The 25,685-nt window shown below is 43.7% G+C and overlaps 1 protein-coding gene across 1 annotated transcript in view; it reads left to right on the forward strand.

Moving 5' to 3' along the window:
- TRPC3 (transient receptor potential cation channel subfamily C member 3) overlaps positions 1-25,685 on the forward strand; it is a 490,138-nt gene that overhangs the window by 422,955 nt on the left and 41,498 nt on the right. The window contains exons 8-9 of the mRNA XM_069242530.1: positions 11,644-11,839; positions 12,582-12,791. Of these exons, the coding sequence (XP_069098631.1) occupies positions 11,644-11,839; positions 12,582-12,791 (406 nt within the window). The remainder of the gene's footprint in view (positions 1-11,643; positions 11,840-12,581; positions 12,792-25,685) is intronic.

Below are 25,685 nucleotides of genomic sequence, written 5' to 3' on the forward strand. Positions count from 1 at the left end.
TGAACTAGGAAGTTGTCACTGACATTTGGGACTCTGACGAGTCCTCCTAGGACATCCTTGATCTTGTGTTGGCACACTTTGGCGGCACTGGAGATGCCAAAATTTAGGCAGGTGTACCTCCAGAGGCCTATGTGGGTGGAGAACGAGGTGATCGGCAATGAGGTAGGGTGCAGGATAATCTGGTGGTACCCCGACCGAAGGTCCATCTTGGAGAACCACTTGGACCCTGAAAGCCCTCCCATGATGTCCTCGATGGTTGGGGTCAGATGCCTTTCCCTTCTGATGGCTGGATTGGGGAGGCACATGTCCACACAGATCCTGACAGCATTTGGTTGTTTGGGTTTCTTTGCAACAACAATGGGGGATAACCATGGAGTGGGCCCTGTCACCCGTTCGATAATGCTGGCTTGTTCTAGCATTAGGAGTTCATTCCTGACTTTAGGCCGTAGATGGAATGCTACCTGCCTGTGACTGAGGGCCACGGGGGCTACTGACTCATCTATGTGGAGTTTGAGGGGTGGGCCCTTTAGGCATCTGATGCCCTCGAACAGTGGGCTTGAATGCTAAACGCAAACTGTACTAAGTTGAGGTTCTGAGCTGCGCTGCAGCTAAGCAAAAATCCTGACCCTTCTCGTGACACATAGATTTTGGCTGTGATCTTTGAGTCTCCGTGGGTAATGTCCGTAGTGAAAACGCCGGCTATGTCAAGTGGGCGTCTGCTCCCAAAAGCGTGGACTTGTGCTAATGTGGGTTTCAGAGACGGTGGTTCTGTGAGGTTTTGATATATGTCTTCGGCCATGAGGTTAATTGACGCTCCGGTGTCGATTAGGGCTGAAACACGCTGGTGATGCAGCTCCACTTGACACATGGGCAGTCGTCGGTTGCCGACAGCATATATGACATGAACTACCTGTTGGTCATCGTCCGTGTTGCTGTCGGATGCGGTATTGGGAGATGCAGTTACTGCACAGTCTTCCTGGTAGTGGGCGCCTTTGGTGCGGAGTGGCAGACCTTCGCGAAGTGGTTGAGCTTGCCACACGCACTACATGATTTTCCTCGGGCTGGGCAGCCTGCTGGTTGTGGTAGCGGGTTGCCGTACCATCTGCAGACTTTGTCTCTGGGTTTTCCTTTTGGGGAGTCATTCTTGTTTTTTGGTGTGAATGCAGTCACTGCATTGACCGGTTCTGTCTTTACCTGGATGCTTGGTGTCTGGCCCACAATACTTCGGAATGGAGTCATTTCAATAGGAACAATTTATGTTTTTTGTGTTAGTTATATAATGTATTTTTTCTGTTGTCATGTAATAATTTGTCCTTTATGTTATATGTTTTCAATCAAAATTTTATATGTATAAAAGAATTGATATATATATGTTATAAGAGAACCTACACCTTTGCCATTTGTATTGAGGAAATCACCTTAACAATAATCTAAATGTTGTCCCTTTCAAGCCTTAATTGGTTTTGAAACATTTGTATATGACTAAAAGAATTTGTGTGCTCCGCTATTTCTTCTGTGTTTTGTCTATGTAACTGGTCTTCTGCTTTGGAACTCCAGGACGCACATCATGGCAACAATGTGCCTTAGTGTATGAGTACCTTCAACCATTACTATATGTAGAGGATTTTTGGGAATGTGCATTGTTTGTTTTTCTCAGTGTTGCCATTTTTTGTGTTCTATTAACTGGAAAGGTTAACCGGTCACCTTTTGATTGCTGTGTTTTAGCATTACATTGATAGTAATTAAGTGAAACATTTACCTAGACAGTGTTAAACATGCAAAAACAGTAAAATAGTATAGCAGTACTGCCAAAAAACATGCTTCGTAATGCCGCCTAACTTTCCTTTTTTTAGCAGAATTTAGTCAACCCTGTTACATAATTTGGTAACCCCCGCCACTTATTACCAGTAACCCGGGTTATGAATGGCAAATCTTTCACCGAAAAATAGAATTTTGTGGCAGTGATTACGTGTTCATAGAGAAGGTCACAGAAAGGACATAATGGGTCTCCAATCTTTTCTGTAATAAGAGCTACTTCTGGTCATTGAAAATCGTGGTGAGTTACTGAAGGCAAGCAACTCGTGCATTATCAGACATCCCCTCGTCCAGCTTGCTTGACTTTAAACCTAATGTCCATAGAGCCCGATACTATGGTTTAACAGAATACTGTGACTAAGGGGCCTATGACAGGGCATCCATGTATGGGTGACTGAAAGCCTGTGTTGAATGCACTTGTAGCACAGGACATACCTTTCGCCATATGTTGCACAGTTACATGTACAACACAAACATACAACCATTTTTTTAAATGGGAGAAAGAGCAGAAAAATATTCTGCAAAAATGTTCATAATAAGGAATATTGTTCTGCACTTGCTGGAACATTTTTCTGCATTTTAATTTAACATTTTCCCATTTTACAAAATGGTTGTATTTTTCAGTTGTAAATATGGAAGAGTTCCTACCAGCCACTATGAGTAAGATGCCTGCTCTATGTAAATGTGACACTTTGAAATAGGAAAAAAATCAACTGAAGAGTTAACTCTATGTTCATATGCATTCCATAAAGCTCATAATTTTAATTTTCTTCCATGTCAAAGTGTTCCATTTACAATCAGCAGGCATTTTTCTCCCAGTGACGTAGACATGGTGACATATTTATAACAGAAAAATAGTTATTTGTTTAAATGGGAGGTATTTAAAGTGAAGTAACATGCTTCATAAAACATTAATAGGCTCATTACGAGTTTGGTGGTCCCACCATGGTGCCGCCAAACCCACTGGGAGGACGCCACCGCCATAGGGGCGATGTTCCCCCAGTGGGTATTACAATGTTCCCGCCGGGCTGACCCGCTGGAACAGTGTTAGGATATTATATACTAACACTCCAGCACCCTCGGACATGCGCACTGTCTGCAAATCCGACAGTGCGCATTCCGAGGGTGCTGGGTAGGAGGGCCCCTGCCTTGCCCACAACATGATTGTGGGCAGTGCAGGGGGTCCCCTGTGGCCCCAGTACTTCCTTTCTGCCAGCCTTTTCATGGCGGGCTCCTCGCAATGAAAAGGCTGACAGAGAGAGGTGTTATAGTCTGCCAGGCGGCACTGAGTTCAGCGCCGCCATGGCTGGTTGCAAGCTCAACCGCAGTCATGCCATCGGGAATCATGTTCCTAGCGGGGACGACGGTCCTCTGGCAGTCCCACAGCCAAAGTTGTAATTTGGCTGTCGGATCTCCACAGCCACAGCACTCCGATCGCCATCGCAAGTTTGGCATTCTCATGACTGCTAAGCTTGTAATGAGTCCTTAAGACTTTTGGCCTTCTTTAGATATTGATGGATGGGTTACTCTGTCACAACAGTGACAGAAATCCCGTCTGCCGAAATTTAAATCCCATTATGTCTTATGGGATTTAGATTTCGGCGGACCGTATATCCGTAACCGTTGTGACGGAGTAACCCGCCCGCCAATATCGAAATTAGGCCTTTAATTGGCTTACTTGAAAGTAGAGAAAAACACTAAGACTTATGTTTCATAGAAACATTTTTCTCCACTTGAAATTTCTCCCATTTAAAAAAATGACAGATGACTGTGTTTCTCAGAAATAAATATGGCACTGTGTCTACCAGCCACTGGGAGCAAGATTCCTGCTGTTTGTAAATGCAACACATTGAAATGGGAGAAAGTGAAAACGAAGAGTTAACTTAATAATTAACTCTTCATTTGAATTTTTCTCAGTTAAAAGCATTCAGAAACATCATTTTGATCTCACGCTCCAATATTGATGACTTTTATTTAAGAGTTAAATACCTGTTTGCTTCAGTACTGAACCTCTGTCATAAATTTTAGTGGAGCACTGCTCATTATCAGGTTTTGCTGTCTGCAGCCTGAGAATAATGTAGAATAAACACAGCCTTTCCTTAACTTTAAAAGGAAAACACAACAATTTTTAATTGCAGTTTTTAGTACAAGGCTGGGAGCTACTCTGAAGATTTGTGTGAACTACTGGTAGCTTACGATCGACTGGTTGGAGACATCTGACATAAATGTTTAGGGCACCCAGTGAAGCACCCAGAGCACAATTTACAATAGCATCGGCTGACTACAGAATCTCCTATAATGTCACCTTACAGATTTTCCTGCCTACTTTTATAGAACTCAGAGTAATGTTGTTTTCCAGTGCATGATAGAGATACGTGAGCCAGTAGGATTTGCAAAGTCTTGCCAATAATTGGGGCTGCAAAAACATTAGATTTTGAAAAGTGATCTTCTAATTGGATGAAGCTGGATTTACAAATTACAAAACAATCACCTTGCATTTGCTTTCCAATACCTACAAGATAGTCATGAAAAAATGTAGGTGTATAATCAGCTCTGTTTGTCCCCCATGCACGTGCTGCAAAGTTTATTGGCCTTCCACGCCCCAAATACTCTCATGATCCTTTGTTCGCCCTTCTACAACTGCCTCCACTATGTTTGTAACCCTATTGCCTGCCCTTGTGCACTTCACTTTATCTCTTAGACACTAATGCAGAGACCTTCAAACTGGGGGGCCTCAAGTGATCCCGGGGGGGGGGGGGGTGCCAGGCTCTGGCCAAAAGAAGCATTACACAGGTAACACTGTTTTGTTTTAAGCAGAAACATGTTATTGCATTTTAAAACAGCAACAGTACTTAACTGCAATGTTTATATACATCTAGACATATTTAAACATTGGCATCTTTATATAATATTTGTGAAAAATTCTGAGGGGGGGCCCAATGATTTTTATTTTTCAACTGGGGGCGCGGCATTAAAACGTTTGGAGACCACTGCCCTAATGTGTGAGTGAACCAAGTGAGTGAAAAAGATGATGTTAGTGAAAAAGGGGTGAATGTACATACACGCTCAAAGGAGTAGCCAGAAAATTAAAATACCATCCACTTTGAACCAAAGCTCTTATGGCACTAACAAAACAAAGCAAGTCATTGCGACCCTTCCCAGAAGAGCTCTCTTGTCTCTTCCATTCTAGCATCTATCCATTCATCTTTTCATCCCATCATCCACCCGCTGATATCCACCATTTTACCTATGCATCCTATTCCATTTATTCTTCCATCCATAACTCAGTCTTTCACCATTTTGTCCATCCGTACATCCTTCCACCCATCGATCTCCAAACCTATCCACCCATCTCCAAACCTATCCATCAAACCTATTGATTAATTCATCTATCTACCTCCCATCCAGCATATCAGTCATCCATCCGTCTATCCAAGCTTTCACTCATCCATACATCCACAAGCCATGCACCTATCCATGCACCCATCCACCCTTTCAATCATCCTTCCATCCTTTTGCTCATCCATCGGCCAAACTTTTCACTTCACCCACTCATCTACCCTTTCACTCCATCCATTCATCATTTCCCTCATCCATCCATCCAGCCTTTCACTCAGCCATCCATCCTTTCACTAATCCATTACCTGATTCACCATACACCCATCCATTCACACTTTCACTCATCCATCCATCCATCAGTCTATCCTTTCATCTATCCACCCTTTCATTCATCCATTCATTATTTCACTCATCCATCCTTACATCCATCTTTTCACTCATCCATCTATCCTTTAACTCATCCACCTATCCTTTTACTCATCCATCCATCCACCCATCCTTTGAATCCACCCATCCATCCATCCTTTCGCTCATCCACCCTTCCACCCATGTATCCATCCATTTACCCTTTCACTCATCCATGCATCCTTTCACTCACTAGCCCACCCATCTATTCATTCATTTATCCTCTCATTCATCTAGACACCCTTTCATTCATCCATCAGCCGGGTCATTCTTTCACTCATCATTCATCCATACCATTCACTAATCTGCCCATTCTTTCACTCATCCACCTATTCTGTCACTCATCCATCCTTATATCCATCCTTTCACTCATCCATCCATCCTTTCACTCACTCTAACACCCACCCTCACGCTCCCATCACCCATCAGCACAGGAAGTGACATCACTGGATCTGCCATCATCCATCTACACAGGAAGCAACATCACTGAATTTTCTATGATACAGCAGGACAGGAAGTGACATTACTGATTTCCCCCCAAAACTGTCTTTAAAAGAAGAAGCAAAGCAAGGGGACTTCATTTCCCATCACCCATCAGCACAGGAAATGACATCACAGCGCTCTGCACTCCTCCCCACTCCCAGGACCTACTTAATGGCAGCTGCAACACTGATGTACAACGGGTGCATGCAGCGGCACACCATTGGAAAGCCAAAGGCAAGCTTGGACCCCGCCCAGAGCCAGAAACCTTGTTGCAGTCACCGCCCAGCGATACTCACAGCACTCCTTAGGTTGCTAGACCCCAGATGCCATAAAGTGTTGCTTTAACATGCCTCACACCTTGGTAAGAGTTTTCACCTGCACCCACTGCCGGTTCTCCAGCGGCCACACCCCATGCAAATATTAACAATGGCCTCAACACCCCCACCCAATACATGCGCTACACAAGCACCAACCACGCCTTTACCACCACCCTACACCATACGCCACAGCAAACATGTCAACACCCACTCGCATGCATGCTTCTCAACGCACGACCACACAGCAAACACACAACCTAATTTAGGACCTGCTGAGTAGCAACACACCTGACATCCTCTTTATCACAGACACCTGGCTCACCCCCTCATCGCCGACATCACCATGGGAATCCCAGTGGGCTACTAGATCGCACAACAGGACTGCCTTCATACGCCGGAAAAAGGGCCCATTATCATCTAGAAGGAATCCATCAAATGCACAACATCCACAGAGAATGGCACCCCATTCATAGAACACCTTGCACTTCAAGCTGCAAATCTCAGAAAAAGTCTCCCTGAACTGAGCCCACACCTACCACCCAGACCGCGAGCCACCTTTACCAACCTCATCACCAACTTCGTCGCTCCACTGACCATCAACTCCAGAGCTTACATTCTCCTCAGTGACCTCAACTTTCACATTAAAGTTTGAAATGACTCCTGCTCCACAGCACTCCTCGAAAGCTTGAGCAACATTGGACTCATCCAGCTTGTCCCAGAACCAATACACACCACAGGACATACACTGTATCACATTTTCACCACAACTGACAGCATCAAATCAAATCCACCACTCCGCTCATATGGACCAACCTCTCCATCCACTTCCAAATCAACACATCTCAAGTCAAAACCCCTTCCAGGATCAGCATTCCAAGCTGCAGCTGGGGCAAAATCCCAGAAGCAGACTGGCTCAGCACCCTCGATATTGATTTACCTAGCACTACAGACAACCTCGACAGGGACATCAACAACTCGATCAAGAAATGCGCAGACTCCCTCACATCCATCAAACCCAGCAAGCATAGTAGATCATACAAGCAGGTCAGCTGGTACACAGAAGACCTCCAAGACACCAAACGACACTGTAAACAGCTAGAAAGAAAATGAAGAGGCAGCTATGACACCATCGACAAAACTACCCACCGGGCTAGACTCAGATGCTATCACCAGCAAATAAGAGACAGAAGAAAAAAATCAGTAGTAGACCGCATCGAAGGAAAATCGAACAGCTGCAAGGAGATCATCTTGATCATTTGGATTTCACTTTGCCCTCAGCCACTGTCAGCAACATCACTGCCTTCCAGAAACTCTGCGGGAAACCTATCTAACTTCTTCCACAGTACAATCACAAACATCTACAGCAAATATGCACACCAACTCAACCTCAGAGAAGTCATTGCTAACCAACTCACCACCAACCAAGCTGGCCCCCTGATCAAATGAACAACCCTTACCAGAGACAACAGGCAGCGATCATGCAGATTATCCACTCAGATGGCCCCACAACATCTACAATCTAGGAACATCACCAGTCAGTACCACCCTGACCCACATCACCAACACCTCCATCACATTCACCACTTTCCCGGATAAATGGCAAGTTGCAGAAATGAACGCCCTCCTCGAGAAGCCTACAGCTGACCGAATTCAACTGAAAACTTTAAACCCATCTCCCTGCTTCCCTATCCAGCCAAAGGGATTTAGAAGGCCATCAAGAAGCAACTCACAACCCACCTTGAACTTCACCATCTTCTAGACAACACTCAGTCAGGATTCAGAAAGAACCACAGCACCAAAACAGCATTCATCGCAGCCACCAATTACATTTGAATCATCCTGGACCAAGATGAAACAGCAGACCTCATCCTGCTCGATCTCTCTGCGGCCTTCTACACTGTCTTCCATAACACCCTCACCAGAAGACTCCATGAGAGTGGCATACAAAAATCCGCTCTCAAATGGATCTGTTCCTTCCTCACAAGAAGAACCAAAAGGGTCAGGCTGCCTCCCTTCACATCAGAGACCAAGAAATTGATATGCGGATTTCCAAAGGGATCGTCTCTAAGCTCCTGCCTTTTTGAACATACACATGACACCACGTGCCAACATCTCCAGATGGATGATCATGCAAGCACTCATCACAAGCAGGCTGGACTGCTTCAGCACTGTTGATACAGGAATCTCCAAACAACTCCTACACAGACTCCAAACCATCTTTAACACTGCTGCAAGACTCATACTCGACCTTCCATGCTGCACCCAGCACCTACATCAAACGCACCTCAGGAAGCTTTACTGACTCCCCATTCACAAGTGCAGCCAGTTCAGACTTCTCACACACAAAACACAGGACCAGAATACTTGTACTGTTGCATACATATTCATCAACCCACCATACACCTACGCCCTGCCTCACTCTCACTGCCACACATTCCCTGCATTTGCAAAAGCAAAACTGGAAGTTGCTTGTTCTCCTACATTGCACCCAAGACATGGAACAACCTCCCTCAGCACATCAGAGCCTCCTCCTCACTTTTTGAGTTCTGGAAGAAGCTGAAGACCTGGCTTTTCCTATAAGCATCTTGGGAACCACAAACCTACTCCCCTGCCCAAGCACCTGGATAGCCCTCTCAGGTGATTATTGCACTATACAAATCAATATAACACAACATAAACCTTTCACGTTAATTATGAGCCTTTGTCTGTTGAGTTGTAGACAGAAGAGGCCCATCAAGAACATCCACCCTGCTATATCTATTATGCAGTGAGTTCACAACAACACTGTCCAAACCTATCCACCCAATTATCTCCAAACCTATCAATCAAACCTATCTATTCATTCATCTAGCCACTCTTTCACTCAACCATCCCTCATCTACCCTTTTTCTCATCTATCCATCCTTTCAATCATCCATCCATCTTTTTGCTCATCCATCCACCCTTTCACTCCATCCATCCACCCTTTCACCCAACCAACCATCCTTTCATTCATCCATCCACTCATCCATCCATCCTCCCTTTCACTCATCCATCCATCCACCTTTACAGTCAGCCATGAGCCATGCATCTTCTCACTCATCCATCCATCCACCTATTCATCCATTTACCGCTTTACTTATCCACCTATCCATTCACCCTTTCACTCATCCATCCATCCAACCTTTCATCCATCGACACACTCATCCATCCACCCTTCCTTTCACTGATCCATCCTTCCATCGTTCCTTTCACTCTTTCATTGGTCCATCCATCTACCCTTACACTCACTCATCTATCCACCATTCCATCCATCCAATCCATCCATCCATTCATACTTTCGCTCACTCACCCAACCTTTCACTTTAATTATGGGCCTTTGTCCGCTAGGTTGCAAACAAAAGAGGCCCATCAAGACACCTTCGCTGTAGCTGTCCCTGCAAGCACGTGTGCACGCACACCATGTCACACACACAGAAACGCACTCATTCACACACAATGGTGTGTATGTGTTTGATTTTGGGTGGTTATACATATGTGAATAGATCCCCCTCTTTACATCCCTAAAAAAGGCAGGGCATTATTTTATTTACAATTCTCTAAGGGATGTGCACTGTAAAGGGTCAGGGGGCAGCTGCTGATGTCGGAAAGATATGGGAACTGGTAAACAGCTTGTGATGCTAGGAAGAAGTTAATATTGCGCATTGTGGAAATTGGTTATAAGTGCTAACTGGACTAGTATGGAAAATGACATTTTGACAGCGCCACAGAAGCATGTTGTTAATGATGAAATATCTTTATGTGAGCAATGAAATAACTACCCTGGTATCTAGGAAATGCAAGCGAATGCCATTCTACGCTGAGGAGATCGTTTCCAAAATCAGCAACAATTGTTTCCAATTCAGCAGCTTTAAAATATTTTGGAGATGCTCTTGCCCTTAAATATCATCTCCTCTAATAATATTCAGTAAGTAAACTGTTTATAGTATGTACGTACTTTATATTTTCTGAAAATACCTCTTCCGGTTTAAGACAATAGAACCATTTTCATATAACATCAGCTTGTCATAAATACTAATTTAATCCCCAAATATAATTTTCATCAGGTACTAACTGAGAATCTGCCCAAAATGGACAAATACTGCTTCACATTCCCATGTACACCCTCACATAATCTGGTGACTATGTCGGAGGTGATCACCATCCAAACAACATTTATACACGTGCAATATAGGGCCATGACATGCAAAGGACTGTTGTGTGCCAGAGCTGACATGTGCGTGCCAGGGATGGAATTTATAATGGTAAGAATGCCCATCATAATGCCAAAATGCATACCATTGTTCAACATATTCCTGTGATGGCCATAATACTACAGGAGAAGGGGAAATCCATTGTGTCACGTACAGCCAACATCAAATCAACAATGTCCAAAAACATGCCAGGGATGGCCAGTATTTTAGAAATGGGCAGCATAATATTGAGGGGTGATCACTAACAGGCCAACAATACCCACCATCAATTCGGTAATGGCCAGAGCTTGGCAGCGATTAGTGGTGATTATACTCCCAGAGATATCTATGTTCATGCTAGACACGGCCACAGTGTCCTATGGATTGCCACAGTCGTGTTAGGGAGGGTCAGCATTATGATAAAGATGGTCACAGTATGGAAGGGTGAGCCATCAAGATCGTTTCACAAATTTTGATATTTCAGTGTAGTAGCTTAGACTAGATTGCAATGGTGCTATCATTTTACAAAAGCTTATCCTTAAAATCACCTCTTTCTGTTCATTTTTTGGGGGTGCTTTTATCACACCTCATAAAAGGTATGAATCACTTCACCAGTTTTATCTAAATTTCGCAAATTTAGTTATCCTACCAAATGTCAGAGCCCAGATTAAGGGCACCACAACGGTGAACTAGTAATTCTTCACTTCACAGGTGACAGGACAATTTTGCACCACGTTTACTTTGCCAGACCAGTGCGGCAATGCTGTGCTTGCCCTAAGTGGTCAGTGCAAATGTGAGTTTGTGCTGGCTCTTCAGTCTAAAAGTTGATGTACAATCGCCCAGCCACCAGTGCAAAATTGCTCAGTCTCCAATGCAATACATGTAAACCAACACAGAGTAATCTGGTGAAAGATGGAGGAGAATTTCAGAAGTTACGTCGCGAAGAAAAGTGTCTTCTCAATTCACTAGTCAATGTATTAATAATATAAAGATATATATTTTCATTACTGATTGGAAACGGATATATGCCTTTTATAAATTGTATTACAAGTTATTTTTTTCTGTACCTTTAGGGTTGAAGAAAGCTTTAAGACTTTGTTTTGGTCCATATTCGGATTGTCGGAAGTCACCTCAGTTGTTCTTAAGTATGATCATAAATTCATAGAGAATATTGGCTACATTCTGTATGGGATCTATAATGTGACCATGGTTGTCGTCCTTCTCAACATGCTCATTGCCATGATCAACAGCTCATATCAAGAAATTGAGGTAAGGCCCTTCGCTACCTAGCCCTTCCTTATTTTTGTTCCTCTCATATACTTTATTGATAAACATTTAATTTTGTAAAAAGGTATTAAAACACTTTGGTCCTCGTTCTGAAATTCCATTGTCTGTCTCAATAGTGCACAGCTACATTCACCAGTAAAACATAGGCTCAACCGCAGGATTGTGTAAATAAAGACTTATTTTTCAATCCAGCACTTTCCCCCATCCTGAACCCCGCCCTGCTCTTAAAACGACCCCAACCCCCACCACTCCAATTGTGGCCCCAGCCCCACTGACCTCTCCCGTTCCTTTCAGCTAGACTCCTTTCTGCTCCTTCCTGTTCCACCCGGATAGCTAGACCACTCTCTCTGCCTTAACCATGTATATGCGTGTATCAGGCACATGCGTGGTTAGGACAGCGTCATGGTTGAGGCAAGCGTTGTTGCTCTTGCTGGAAAAAGGCACTTGTGCCTCTGCCCACGTTGTTACGACCATTTACCTACTTTTGCACCCACTCATCACCTATCACTGTACTGTCAGAATAAGTATATTATTTCCCCTCTGAGCCCATCTCCAATACTATTAAGATGGATAATCTTGTCTGACATACCTGTGAGTAGTGGCATTCAATAAATGATGTACTTTTTTGTGAATGATTGTGTAGAACATATTTTATAAATAAAAATCAAAAATCATTTCTATGGAAAGTGAAAAGCACTACTGTATTTTGTACCCTCTTACATAGGATGACAGCGATGTGGAGTGGAAGTTTGCACGCTCTAAACTATGGCTGTCTTACTTTGATGATGGGAAGACTTTGCCTCCACCATTCAGTGTTGTACCAAGTCCCAAATCCTTTGTGTATCTCATCATAAGGATCTTTAACTTCTCCAGGTGCCGGACAAGAAGACTGCAAAAGGATATAGAAATAGGCATGGATAATTCTAAGTCCATGGTAAGCCCTTCTCTTTCTTTTCTGTACCTATTGGTTTCTATTTAGAAGTATCAGGAATGAAGTTTCTTGATATTGATAAGTGTGGTCACTCACAGGAGGAGCATTGAAAAATCTGCCCCGATGTACAAACTCACAGTTTGCGCAGAGCAAGAATGGAATTTCCTGAGACTAATGTTACCCTACATTAGGCTTCATATGTCTCACCACTTTAGTAACCCACGAGGAAATGGCTGTGGCCAATGATTTACATACCAAGGTGGTCACGACCTAAGCCCAAAGCAGAGAATCTCTTAATTTAAAAGCTGACTCCAGATTTCATAATTTGGCAACTCAAGGGGAGCTAGCTTGAATAGACCAAGATGGGGTCGCTACTCAAATTCATTAGAACAAGATGCCTTCAGTTTCATTGTAGTGGGTCTCTGTTTTTCGGGTCAGAAGTCTAAGTACATTAAGTACATTATATAATGAATGTTATTTTAATGGCACCATTCCACATTCCCGGCAGGGCTCCATTTTACACCCAACTCACAAAAAGACTTTAGTCTGATTCGGTTAATTATCGATTATTAGCTCTGCTGAATGTTCAGTCTGAATTTTATTCATTAATTATTTTAGAAGAACTGTATGTTTGAGCAGCAGACATCAACATTTTACCTTGGATTCAAACAGGTTTTAAGCCAAACTATGGTACTTTGAATAATATAGTTACCCTGGTGTTGTTGGTCAATTGTAGCATGTGTCTGGGTACAAAATGTTTGCCTGCTTAACAGAGTTTAAAACCTCTTTCAGTGGCATACATAGGGGTTGACAGTGGTCAGAATTGGTAATAAGGGGTACCCCACCCGTATTATTGAGTGCAATACATATTTTGCATCATAACACCTGGGTAGAGGTAAAACTGGGTGAGACTGTCTCACTGAGGGAACAGAATGATACCAATTATGGTTTAATGCAAGAGTGCATCAGGAAATATGCTAACGACACTTTTCTTTTCAATCAGATCAGGGCCGGCTTGCAATATACCTTAAGCTTATTAGATGAATATTGTAGACTAATTTCCTTGGAATTTAATAATTCAAAATCTAATATGATGGTTTTCAGTCGAGATCTCAAATTGCTTAGTTGCTGGACCTTGGATGATGCCAATGTCGTCTGTGCATCTACTTATAAATATCAAGTTGTAGAATTTTATGAGAAATAACTGTTCTGCTCACCTTGGAACGTTTATACCAAGAGCTGCTGCCTTTACTTTTGCCATCCTTCTGCTGTCAAATAATCTTTCAGGACCCTCCTGAAAGCCTTGGTTAGATGGTACAAAATTCCTTCCAGCGTTGAATTATGGCTATAAGCCTTTCTAGGCCAGTTTAACTGTGGTTGAATAAAAAACAGTGTAACATTATTTATAACACTATATTACATTTCAGGCTGGTCCACCTTGGTGAGTACAAACAGATGTGGAAGTATAAAAGGCCTGACAGTAGTTGCTCTTGATGTAGTTACGCAGGCAAAAGTATAGCTCATGTTATACGCTGCTGTCCTGCTTTTGTAAATGAGCGTAAGGTTTATTTGTTTCCTTCACTGTACAGATTAGGTTTATATACATGTAGGGATACAGCCTCCCATTGATTTCATTGCAATAATGGTCCACTGTTTACTGGATTTCGAAAGTTTATAAAAGTTATTAAAAGTTATTACGAAGAAAGTGGATGATGCTATATAAAGTAATATTGTTTAAACACAAATAATAGGTATCAAAAAGAACTAAGCTTTGTGTATTTTATTTTCATTATGTTTAATGTATGCACTCTATATTGGTGTGGTTCAATAAACTAACAATAAAGATGATATTGATTTAATACATCTTGCGCTATATCGGTGTTAGACAGCTATGACTTACATTCTACTCTTTAGTGGCGTCTGTGATTATAGGTTAGCAAATCTTAGTAAGTGCAGACTTCACATGTTTGAGGGTTTGTCACTTGCAGAAAACAAACACGATTCTAGCAAGAATGCATAGCCAAAATCTTGCTGGTGTAAAATAGAGTTATCAAAAAGTAAAAATTGTTGGTGTTCAGAAGATAGTAAATGGATCTTCTTAAAGTTCCCGGTTAGCAGATCAGTCAGTTCTCCAATGCCACCAATTGTCTTACTCCTCGCACCAGGAATCACGTTATACTGGAATAGGAATTGCTACATGATCAATGTTCATATTGACAGCACCAGAAATTGACAGATATCAGAAACCATAGTTATTACCAATAGTAATTGACTTATTACTACTGATCATGTTACAGCATCAGAGATTGCTCTTGTGCCAAGAATCACACTGCACATCCTTCTGCAAGAGGAACTGTTTTAGCATTAAATATTGCTATCAGTAGTAATCTGTGGGGTGGGAACAATTACTGGTGTGTTGTAGGGCAAGTAGTAGAGAATTAACTTATCTCAACCCTCAGGTATTCCCTTTTACCTCTGTCAAGCATTACCTCTCCTATATTTCCTGTGTGTGCTCGTTACTTAGAAGGGCAAGAAGAGTGGAAAGGAGAGAGAGTGAGGACTGCAGATGATTTAGGATGGAACTACAGTCACCTCAATACGTTCACCTAGATTGATATTATTCAAATAATTAGCACCCCAAGTCCATCATTAACCATCTACATACTTACTCAAATAGTCCAGCATCTCAGAAATGCAACCTCCTCTGTAGTTTGGCTTTCTATGCTAATGTCTCCATTTAGTAATCCTGTTGAATCTAGTTGGTGTCTTCTCTGCCAGTCTGCTGTGGAACAAGCACCACTAATATGTAATTAACTTTGCCAGGTTGCTTCATTCAGATTAATGCCAACTGGCAAGCAGGCCCATTGTGCACAAGAAAAGGAAGAAAAGCCAGGGGGTTTATTCCTGGCTTTAAAATGCATCGCAAGTGAAGCAGGATCTTCCAAGTTGATCATTGAATGTTCATTTATTATAATCAATCCGTTTAAATGCAAATAGTTTGTGTATGTGTGCATCAAACATAACAATTTTCAATGTGTATCTGGGATTAATCATTCTTCGTAATACATTTATTGAACTGAACTTTTAATGAAGTGTTATTTAATGGAATTCCAAACTCCTCCAATGCATTTCAGGCAACTTGTGCCCTTCGTCGGGAAGAGAAACCATGAAAAAATGACTGCACAGTGGGACGCTTTTTCAGTCCTTCTCGAGTCAGCTCTTGAATCTACAGCCCCCGGTCTGACCCACTGGGCGTCTCTGTGACACCAGCTGAACTGTGGCCTCCACCAGTATCCACTGAAGACCTGTACCTGTGATTGAGCTTCAGTAGAACAGAATATTTGAATCCAGCAGACGATGGGGGAAGTCCAGTGCTTAATTTGAGCTGGTGGTTTCTGGTGCTCAGCACCGGCACTTAATTGTCAGCACCGGCTGTAATGACAGTATAACACACGGTGGCTCTGTCTGTCTAATTTTGAAAGGAGCACAACAAGTGAGTTTACTAAGTCAATATACATTAAAAAGGACTAATACTTTCCACTCACATCATTGATATAGCTTTAGGTGGACTAGAATAGCCTGAACTGTCACACTAGTAGCAGTGCGATTGTTAGCAGTTGTCTTGGTACTGTTATTGGCAGCGCTGGCAGGGGCAATGGGTGGCGCAGGCCGCAGTGACCTCCCAAAAAGGGACCTGGCACTTACTTTTTTACAGATTAAGCACTGGGGAAGTCCTTATTTAACTGATCATAGTAAGCGCAATAAGCTGAACTGGGAGAGTTGCTCTCTGCCCATGGAGCACCATTGATGGCCATTGGCTGCAGCACCACCCCCAGCAAGGCCCCAACTGGTTCTAAAACGTACCCCCTCCAAATCATTTCTCATTACTGTACAGAGCTGATCTTCCACTGAAAACTTTCCATACATATGTAGTAAATCTCCTGGATGCTAGAGTTACATGTCTATTGTTAATGTCGCAAGCAGTGCCTGACATATGCTCAGTCCGTGCCCTGCTGTGCTGCAGCCTTTGACCTTCTGCTAGTCCGTGTCGGCCGACAGTGCCATCGAGTCCACTGGGAGACAGCTCACTCGGTCCAGGCCCGTTAGGCCTGCCTCACGAAGAGGTAGGCGAGGCAAGGCAGCCGCTGTCCAGTTTGAGGCGCTGCTGTAATGTAGATGGAGGTCATCGAGGGGAGTCTGGGGTTGCAGCAGCTCTTGTTAAGAGAGCGACTTAGCCTACTCTGAACTTTACCACCTCAGCTACACATTGCAGTCTTGCAGCGTCTCTGAATCCCAAAGGCCACCTGACAGCTCTTTCCTACAAGGAGCAGTAACAGCAAAGCATGCCCGAACCGGCAAGAACAGTCTATTTTAGCTTTGTTGAATTTATTTAACAATATAACTTTGAGCATCTCCATCACAGATTAATGTGACGGCAATATTAAGTGTACGTAACGTCATAACAATGCTTATCACTGACCAATAACCTACGCAATGCTTCGTTGTGTTTTTGTTAATGGACTTAGTCCTTCGGGGAGTGATATCATCCTCAAGCTCGCCCATAGTTATTAATTACTATCCTGTGTCTGGGGAATGTTGTCTGTGAATATAGTGCCACAGTTTAAGCATCTAGGAGAGGCTTGTCATATGTTATCGGTGTCTCTGCCATATAGGTTTTAACTTGATGTATGTTTGAACTTGTTTATGGGGAGGGGGGGGTGCCCCGCCACAAAGTAATGGCTGCAACATGTTCTTACCATGGTGTGGGATAAGTCCTAATATGTTGTTGTATAGAAGGATGCTGCGGGGGTCTGTTGTTCTTCTTACAGGACTGTTAACACACCATCTCAGGTCCTCACTCCTGTGAGTAAAGTGCCTTGCTTCTACCTCAATGAGATAGCCATTTCAGTCATTCTTTTATTTATGTTAATGCTTATTTAGGTCTAGAGGTGGGCGAGCCAACAAATTAAAATGAAGTTCCCTCCCAAGAGACTGGCTTGGTTCTAAGAGCCCGTGCATGAACTGAGCCTTGAAAAACTGCATTCATATCGTGCAACAAAATCCAACAAAACTATGTTAAAGTCTCTTCAAAATGAAAAAAGTCAATTTCTTTAACATGTTGGAGCGTTTCAACTTAGTACATATGATTACATCAATGCACTGAGAAGCATTTATGAAAGGCTTTGGAACATCAACAGAAACATTCATGCCTGCCCTGCGCACAATACCATTAATGAACTAAAAGTCAAGTCAGTTGTCATGTGTGCCCTACATGTGGCTTAGTTTCTTAGCGTAGATGGAGCAACTTTACAGTCGATTAATTCAAACTGTTTGAGTAAATGCGGATTTTGAATTCATTTATTTAAAGGTGCTCTCCTATGCGATAATGAAAAATGGATGCTGGTGAAAATAAAAAAAAATCGCCCAGGCTCACACAATTTGGTCAAGGAGAGCTTCTAGTTATCTACTTTTACATTGTGCAACTCAGTCACTAGGTGGGTATCTCGTTTTCCCGTTTTGCATAAAAAATTGAACCTTTTTTTTATTTTTTATTACACTGTGGGTAATAGGCAGAAGACAAATTAAGGCTCAGCTCGTTTTGGGCTTGAGGACCCAAAAGGACCTCGGGCTGAGCCATGTTTCTGGCTCGAGCCTTCAGTGGTTCACCCACCTCTACAGAGCAGCTGGAAAAGCCATCATCAATGATTTTCTTCTATGATTACACATCAAGGGTGTTAAGCATAAGTTTACAGTTTTAATCTCCCAGCTTCTCAGCTGCAAAGTTAGCATTTGGTGCAGTAAACTGCAGACCTTGCAGATAATACAAATTTGGCTGGGATTCAGCGGGATTTGGCTGAGCGTGCAGCGATCAACCTACGCCAAGGTGGCAGCTACTAAAGAATACAAGAAGAAAAAATAAAATAGTACCTACAGCACAGCGAGCAGTGAATGGACAGTGGAAGGACACTATTAAAAGTAAATCAATCGATACTTGGTCAGTGCTCCAAACTGAAAAACAGGAAGTGACAACAGCAAACGGGCAGCAAATAAGACTGACAATGAAGCCAACAGTTGGTAAGCAATGATCAGGCTCCAATACATCTTGTAGCGGCAGCACATGCAATTTCTGCAGGGGAGACCTGAAAAGGAAGTACAGTGAAATAAAATACTTACCATTGATAACACAGTTTGGTCAAGCAGGGAAACCAGGAAAAATCCCAGGTTTTCTGATTTCACATTGTGCCATTCGGTCACTTGATATATATACATAATTTTCTCTCCTGTTTACATCAAATGGTAATGTATGTTTTCTTTAATTCTTGTAGCATTATATTAGAATATGGGCGTCAGGCAGCAGCACATGAAAGCTTGCCTTGTTTTGGGTTCAAGGGTATAAGATGGCCTCGAGCTGAGCCAGAGACAGGCATCTGAGTTGAGGGTGGCACAAACTTTCAGTGGGTCGACCACTATATTTAGGTCTGCTTCCCATGTTTGCCTAAGAGCAACTAAGTTTCCCCCAGCTTTGCAAATATGCTGTGGTAGATCATAGTTATTGTCATACGTGCACACCTGTGTGTGTGTGAAGCATATGTAATGTCCTGTGCATCGTGGTTTATGTATCTGTTACTTCTCGCATTTGGCCAACACGAAGGGTCTTAAATGCACTGCATTGTGCACACTCACAGCAATAGGTATACCAAATGTGCATACAGTACAGCCAGGATTGGTAGATAAAGATATACTACTGAACTGGCGGACACATCTTCAATGAATGAATGAATGGTTAATCACTGATGCAGGGACAGCTTCAATGCACATCTGTTACAAACACAGAAACTATGACACCTGATGGTACTGATGTGTCCACTTGTGGTAGTAGGATAAGGTGACCTCTTGCAACCGCTGCCTAAGGCCACAGGTTGCACCCCTTGGAACTATGCTTAGTGAATGAGAGATGTGTGAGTGAACAGGATCAACAGGAAACAGTCACGCTGTACTGAATTATGACCAGAGTCATGAACTGTTTTTTGCCTGAGTGAGTGATTTACCTGGGCTACAATTTCTAAATAAGACACCTGTGAAGCATTCAACCGTACTCGCTTGCAAGATTTGATAGAAATTTCGGCCCCAACATCCAATTCTGTCACACCTTCTAGTTTTTATGTTCATTCAGTTTGTTTGGCAATCTGAAAGCACCTGCAAGTGGGCAGATCCTTTGATGGCACCAATATCCTCCCATGCCAACCTTAGCTCTGTGCCCCAGTCAGAATTGTGACCTTATTACTGGGAAGACTTTTACATTTATCTTTATAACTCAGTTGTGGACATACAATACCTCATGGAATCTTGCTACAGTATATCCACTACCCAGGATTTTTCATAGGATTCTAGCATCTCCTCTTTTTATAGCAGAAAAGCAGAACTCTACACTTTTTATTCTTTCAGGTTCTTGAGGAGAAGCGAAAAGTTCTATAATGAACCACACATCACTTTAACCTAGTGGAAACAAAGAAAAACTTTACACCTTAAGGAATTGTCCATCAGTAACCATTGTGAGCAGACTTATTCTCAAATACTGCCTTGCTCTATTATCTGTAAGCAATATAGATGGGTCACTGCGTGTAGCTGCCCTCCTCAAAAAACCCAAAGGGCCTCAAGAACTTCCGGCCTATCAACAGACAACTAACCCGCTTCCTAGAGGAGAACTGTACCCTGGACCCTTCCCAATCCGGATTCCGCAGCAACCACAGCACCAAAATCTCCCTGATCGCCACCACCAATGACATCAGAACCATACTGGACAGTGGCAAAACTGTGGCCCTCATCCTCCTGGACCTCTCGGCCACGTTCGACACCATCTGCCACCAGACCCTATGCTCACGCCTCAGCAATGATGGAATCCGCGACAGAGCCCTGGACTGGGTCAACTCCTTTCTCACCGGCAGAACCCAGAGAGTCCGCCTCTCCCCATTCCGCTCGGAGGCCACCAAAATCATCTGCAGCGGACCCCAGGGCTCGTCCCTCAGCCTGACCCTCTTCAAAGTCTACATGGCCCGCTCACTAACATCACCCGATCCCACAACCTCAACATCATCTCATACGCCGACGGCACACAGCTGATCCTCTCCCTCACCAAGGACTCTGCAAAAAGCTACCTCCACGAAGGAATTAAGGCCATCGCCGAATGGATGAAGAGAAGCTGCCTCAAACTCAATTCCGACAAGACGGAAGTCCTCATCTTCGGCTCCACGCCCTCTGCATGGGATGACTCCTGGTGGCCTGCCACTCTCGGAACCGCTCCAATTCCCACCGACCACGCATGCAACCTAGGATTCATCTTGGACTCCTCACTATTTATGACCCAGCAAGTCAACGCCATCTCCTCCTCCTGCTTCAACACCCTCTGCATGCTCCGAAAGATCTATCAATAGATACCCACTGAAACCATTTCAGAACAGTCAACCAAGCCCTCGTAAGCAGAAAGCTGGACTACGGCAATGCCTTCTATGCAGGAACCACTTCCAAACTCCAGAAGAGGATGCAACGCATCCAGAATGCCTCCACACGCCTCATCCTTGACATCCCCCGCCACTGCCACATCACAGACCATCTGAAAAACCTGCACTGACTCCCAGACAACAAGAGAATCACCTTCAAACTCCTCACCCATGCTCACAAAGCACTTCACAACACTGGACCAGAATACCTCAACAGACGACTCTCCTTCTACACCCCGACCCGGCATCTCCGCTCTGGTGACCTCACCCTCGCAACCGTCCCACACATCCGCAGAACTACAACCGGTGGTAGATCATTCTCGCACCTCGCCGCCAAAACGTGGAACACTTCCCACCCACCTGCCCCAGACCAAAGACCTCCATACCTTCAGGAAACTTCTCAAGACCTGGCTGTTCGAGTAGTAGCAGCACCTCCCCCCCACCTTTTCCTCCCTCCCCTCCTCAGCGCCTTGAGACCCTCACAGATGAGTTGTGCGCTTTACAAATCCCTGATTGATTGATTGAATGGAGTAGAAAAAAGGTTAGCTGGTGGAGGTCTATCCCAGGTAGACAACAGCGAGCACCTTGCTGCCCCCGCAAATACATGCACTCCACAACCTGTTATGTGCACTGCTATTGATTGGGAATTGAGAGAATGTCATCCCTTTGTCATCTGGCTATTGAATCCTCCCCTCTCATCGTGCAAGGAAACAAGACTGCACTGCTTGCACAGTTGTATGGGTTTAGACAAACAAAACAACTGCTGAAGGTGGGCCAAGGTTTGGGGCGTGATAGCTTTCAGCGCAGCAAGATGGATAAATATGTATTTTTACACTTTGGACCCTTGAGTGTTTCCTCAATAGAAACGGACATCAACTCATATGCCATCAGGTGGGTATCAGGAAGAATCAGAACCATCCTTTAAGGATATTATGCTTGTGATACAAGAGGTCAGAGATACACTGGAAACTAATATAGACTCTGTCAATCTCCTTAGAGAGGATGTCAGGAAAATAATCAAAAGGGTCTTGCACAACAAACATACATTGACCTCAGTATGAGCTGAAACTAAGCCACTACGATACCTTATCATAAAAGGACAATGCAATAGCACAGGTATGGCTCAAGGACTGTGAGTGAAGATCCAGGAGGAACAGCAGAAGAATTGTGGGAGCGGCGGAACGAGCTGAGGACTTCTGTGTCCAACTATTCATTGAAGACTTTATCCTGTGCATTCTCAAACCGAACGGCCTCTCTAAAGTTTTCTCCTTAGAACGGGCCCTTAGAGCCCAATTCCACCCCAAGGTCTACAGCCCCACCTGTCCACATTTTCAATCATTGAGATCTCAACACCATATTGTAGGCAGATACGCAGCAAGATTATTTGCGGTATGAGAATGCGGACATCATGATTTTCCTTTGCAGAGGTCTCAAGAGAGCGTTGCGGGAACAATAAATTAAATATATGGTGCTGTTCCCTGCAAGACTGCACATTTCAGAGGGCAAGAATGGATCTTATAACACCAAAAAAGCTTGGTAATGGATAGAAGGATGGAAACTGTTAGGTTAGAAAGGGGGTCTCTAATTGGCGGTGGTTTGCACCCTTTCCAAGTAGGGACCCTCACTCTAGTCAGGGTAAGGGAGTAACTAAGATAATCCCTCCCCCCCTGTTTTAGCTTGGCATGTGTCGTCTGGCTTATTTTAGAGGCAATGTGTAAAGTATGAAAAAACTACAAAGTACTCCACAACAGTATAGAACAATGGCCAATATTTATCAGAGTGCAACAAGACCAAAAAAAAAAAAATCCAACATATACAAGTAAAGATATCACTTTTTAAAAGTGGAAATGAGACTTAATCCATAGGAATCAATGACTGTATCTTTTTAGCACAAAGTACCTGGGATGAATCAAAAACAAAGACAATGCGGGATGCAACAGAGGTGAAGCATTGAAAAGCCACCATTGTTGTTTCCTTACTTTGCAGGGGAGGTGATGTGTTGATTCTTTCCTCGCAGGAGAGGTGACCTGTCAGTTCCTTACTGGCAGGGGAGGTGGTGCATCGATTCTTTCCGCGCAGGAAAGGTTATGCATTGATTTCCATACACGCAGCCTCGGTTCCTTAGTGCGGTGTGGGGTCAATGAGAAACTGACACCTGGGGAAGATGCATGGAAACTCCAGACATACTGTGTTGATGGAGCCACGGTAAAACAGCCACAAGAGGCGCTGCATCGATTTCTGAGCCACGGGACAGGCACTGCATTGATTTTTCTGCTGCAGCACATCAGTGCGTGGATTTTCTTCTTCAGGTCACCAGCTTACACTTCCAAGGGCCCAGGGACGGGAGGTGGCACCACTTGGCATTCAGGACTATCAGCAGAAGACCCCCAGGCACCGGCAGATGAAGTCTTTGATGTCCCTGAGACTTCTAACAGGAGGCAAGCTCAGTTCAAGCCATTGGAGGTCCTTGGAAAACATGATGTAGTGTGCAAAGTCAAGTCCTTTCACTCCCAGGTCAGAAGCAGCAAGCAGCAGACCAACACAACAAAGAAACAGGCAGAGTGGCAGTCCCTCCTGCGGCATCCAGCTCTTCTTCCTGGCAGAATGTCCTCACTCCAGAAGTGTTCTAACTTTGTGGGGTTAGAGGTCCAGTGCTTATACCCATTTCTGCCTTTGAAGTAGACAAACTTTAAAGAGAAGTCTTTGTAGTGCACATGACCATGCCTTTCCCTGCCCTGGCCCCAGACACACTCCAGGGGGTTGGAGACTTCTTTGTTTAAGGACAAGCACAGCCCTATTCAGGTGCAAGTGTCAGCTCCTCCCTCCACTCTAGCTCAGGAAGACCCATCATACTAGAATATGCGTAGCCCCCCTCACCTCCCTTTGTGTGACTGTCTAAAGTGAATTCACAAACAGTCCAACTGTCATCCTTGTCCCAGCGGTATATCCACAGCCAGGCAGAGGCACAGAATAGCTAAGCAAGAAAATGTCCACTTTCTAAAAGGGGCATGTACAAGCTTACACTTTGAAAAACAGCTTCACCAAAAGATGTATTTTCAAATTGTGAGTTCAGAGACACCAAACTCTAAAACTCTATCTACTCCCAATGGGAAATTACACTTAAAAAATATTTCAAGGCAATCTCCATGTTACCCTATGGGAGTATAGGCCTTGCAATAATGAAAACTGGATTTAGCAGTATTTCACTATCAGGACATAAAAAACACACCAGTACATGTCCTACCTTTTAAATACACAGCACCCTGCCCATGGGGCTGCCTTCGGCCTACCTCAGGGGTGACTTGCATGTAGTAAAAGGGAAGGTTTGGGCCTGGCAAGTGGGTGCACTTGCCAGATGGAACTGGCAGTTCAAACTGCCCACTGGAGTAGCAGGTCTGAGACATGTTTACACAGGTGGCACAATCAGTGCTGCAGGCCCACTAGTAGCATTTGTTTTACAGGCTCTGGGCACACACTGTGCACTATACTAGGGACTTACTAGTAAATAAGATATGCTGGTCATGGATAAACAAATCACCAATACCATTTCGACAGAGAGCACTTGCACTTTAGCACTGGTCAGCAGTGGTAAAGTGCCCAGAGTCCTAAACCCGGCAAAAACTAAATTCAGCATAGGATCAAAAACAGGAGGTCAGAAGCCAAAGGACAGGCTAAGCAATGCCAAGAGCTGATGGGTCTAACAGAAATCCACTGGGAGGAGGCAAGGAACTGCAAGACTGAGCAAGAGAAACATCAATCCCAGGGGTACTGAGGGGGAGGCTGCAGGGGACCACAGAGATCACAAAAAAGAATTGATCGTTGCCTTCTGCTGGCAGCTTAGATGCAGGGTCTGCAAGAAGAATGGACATCTCAGAGAACATGACAGGCAAGCGTCAGATTGATACAGATCGAGTACCATTGAGAGCTGGAAGTTCCTCTCTTTACCTGATAAGGGAAGATTCTAGAGACAAGTGACTGTTGTGAGTTGGGGGAGAAATGAGGGGACGAGGACAAATTAGTAACTTGATTTTGTGACTTGTTTATCAATGATCTTAAAGCTTTACTAAACAAGACTTTAAAAAAGAGCTGAATGCTCTGCAAAGTGTAAACTGTGAATGAAGACATGGAGGAGGCAGTGACAGGTTTTGGGAAATTGGTTAAGAAAGGACTCAAAAGCTAGCATGTTATATTTGGGTCAAGTTGCACTTTGCTAATTGGACATGAAGGTAGTTTAAAATTGCAGCGCAGTGAAGCAGGTATGAGGGCATTGGGAGGGAGGGATTATCAGGGGAAATGTTTTTGCACTCTGTCACCAGAGACATCTAAAATTAAATACTAAGCTTCATATTGGAGCAGAGAAGGATGAAGAAGGTCCAAAACTGTGCCAATTATCAAAAGA

This window comes from Pleurodeles waltl, chromosome 1_2 (assembly GCF_031143425.1).
Source record: "Pleurodeles waltl isolate 20211129_DDA chromosome 1_2, aPleWal1.hap1.20221129, whole genome shotgun sequence".
Classification (NCBI taxonomy): Eukaryota; Metazoa; Chordata; class Amphibia; order Caudata; family Salamandridae; genus Pleurodeles; species Pleurodeles waltl.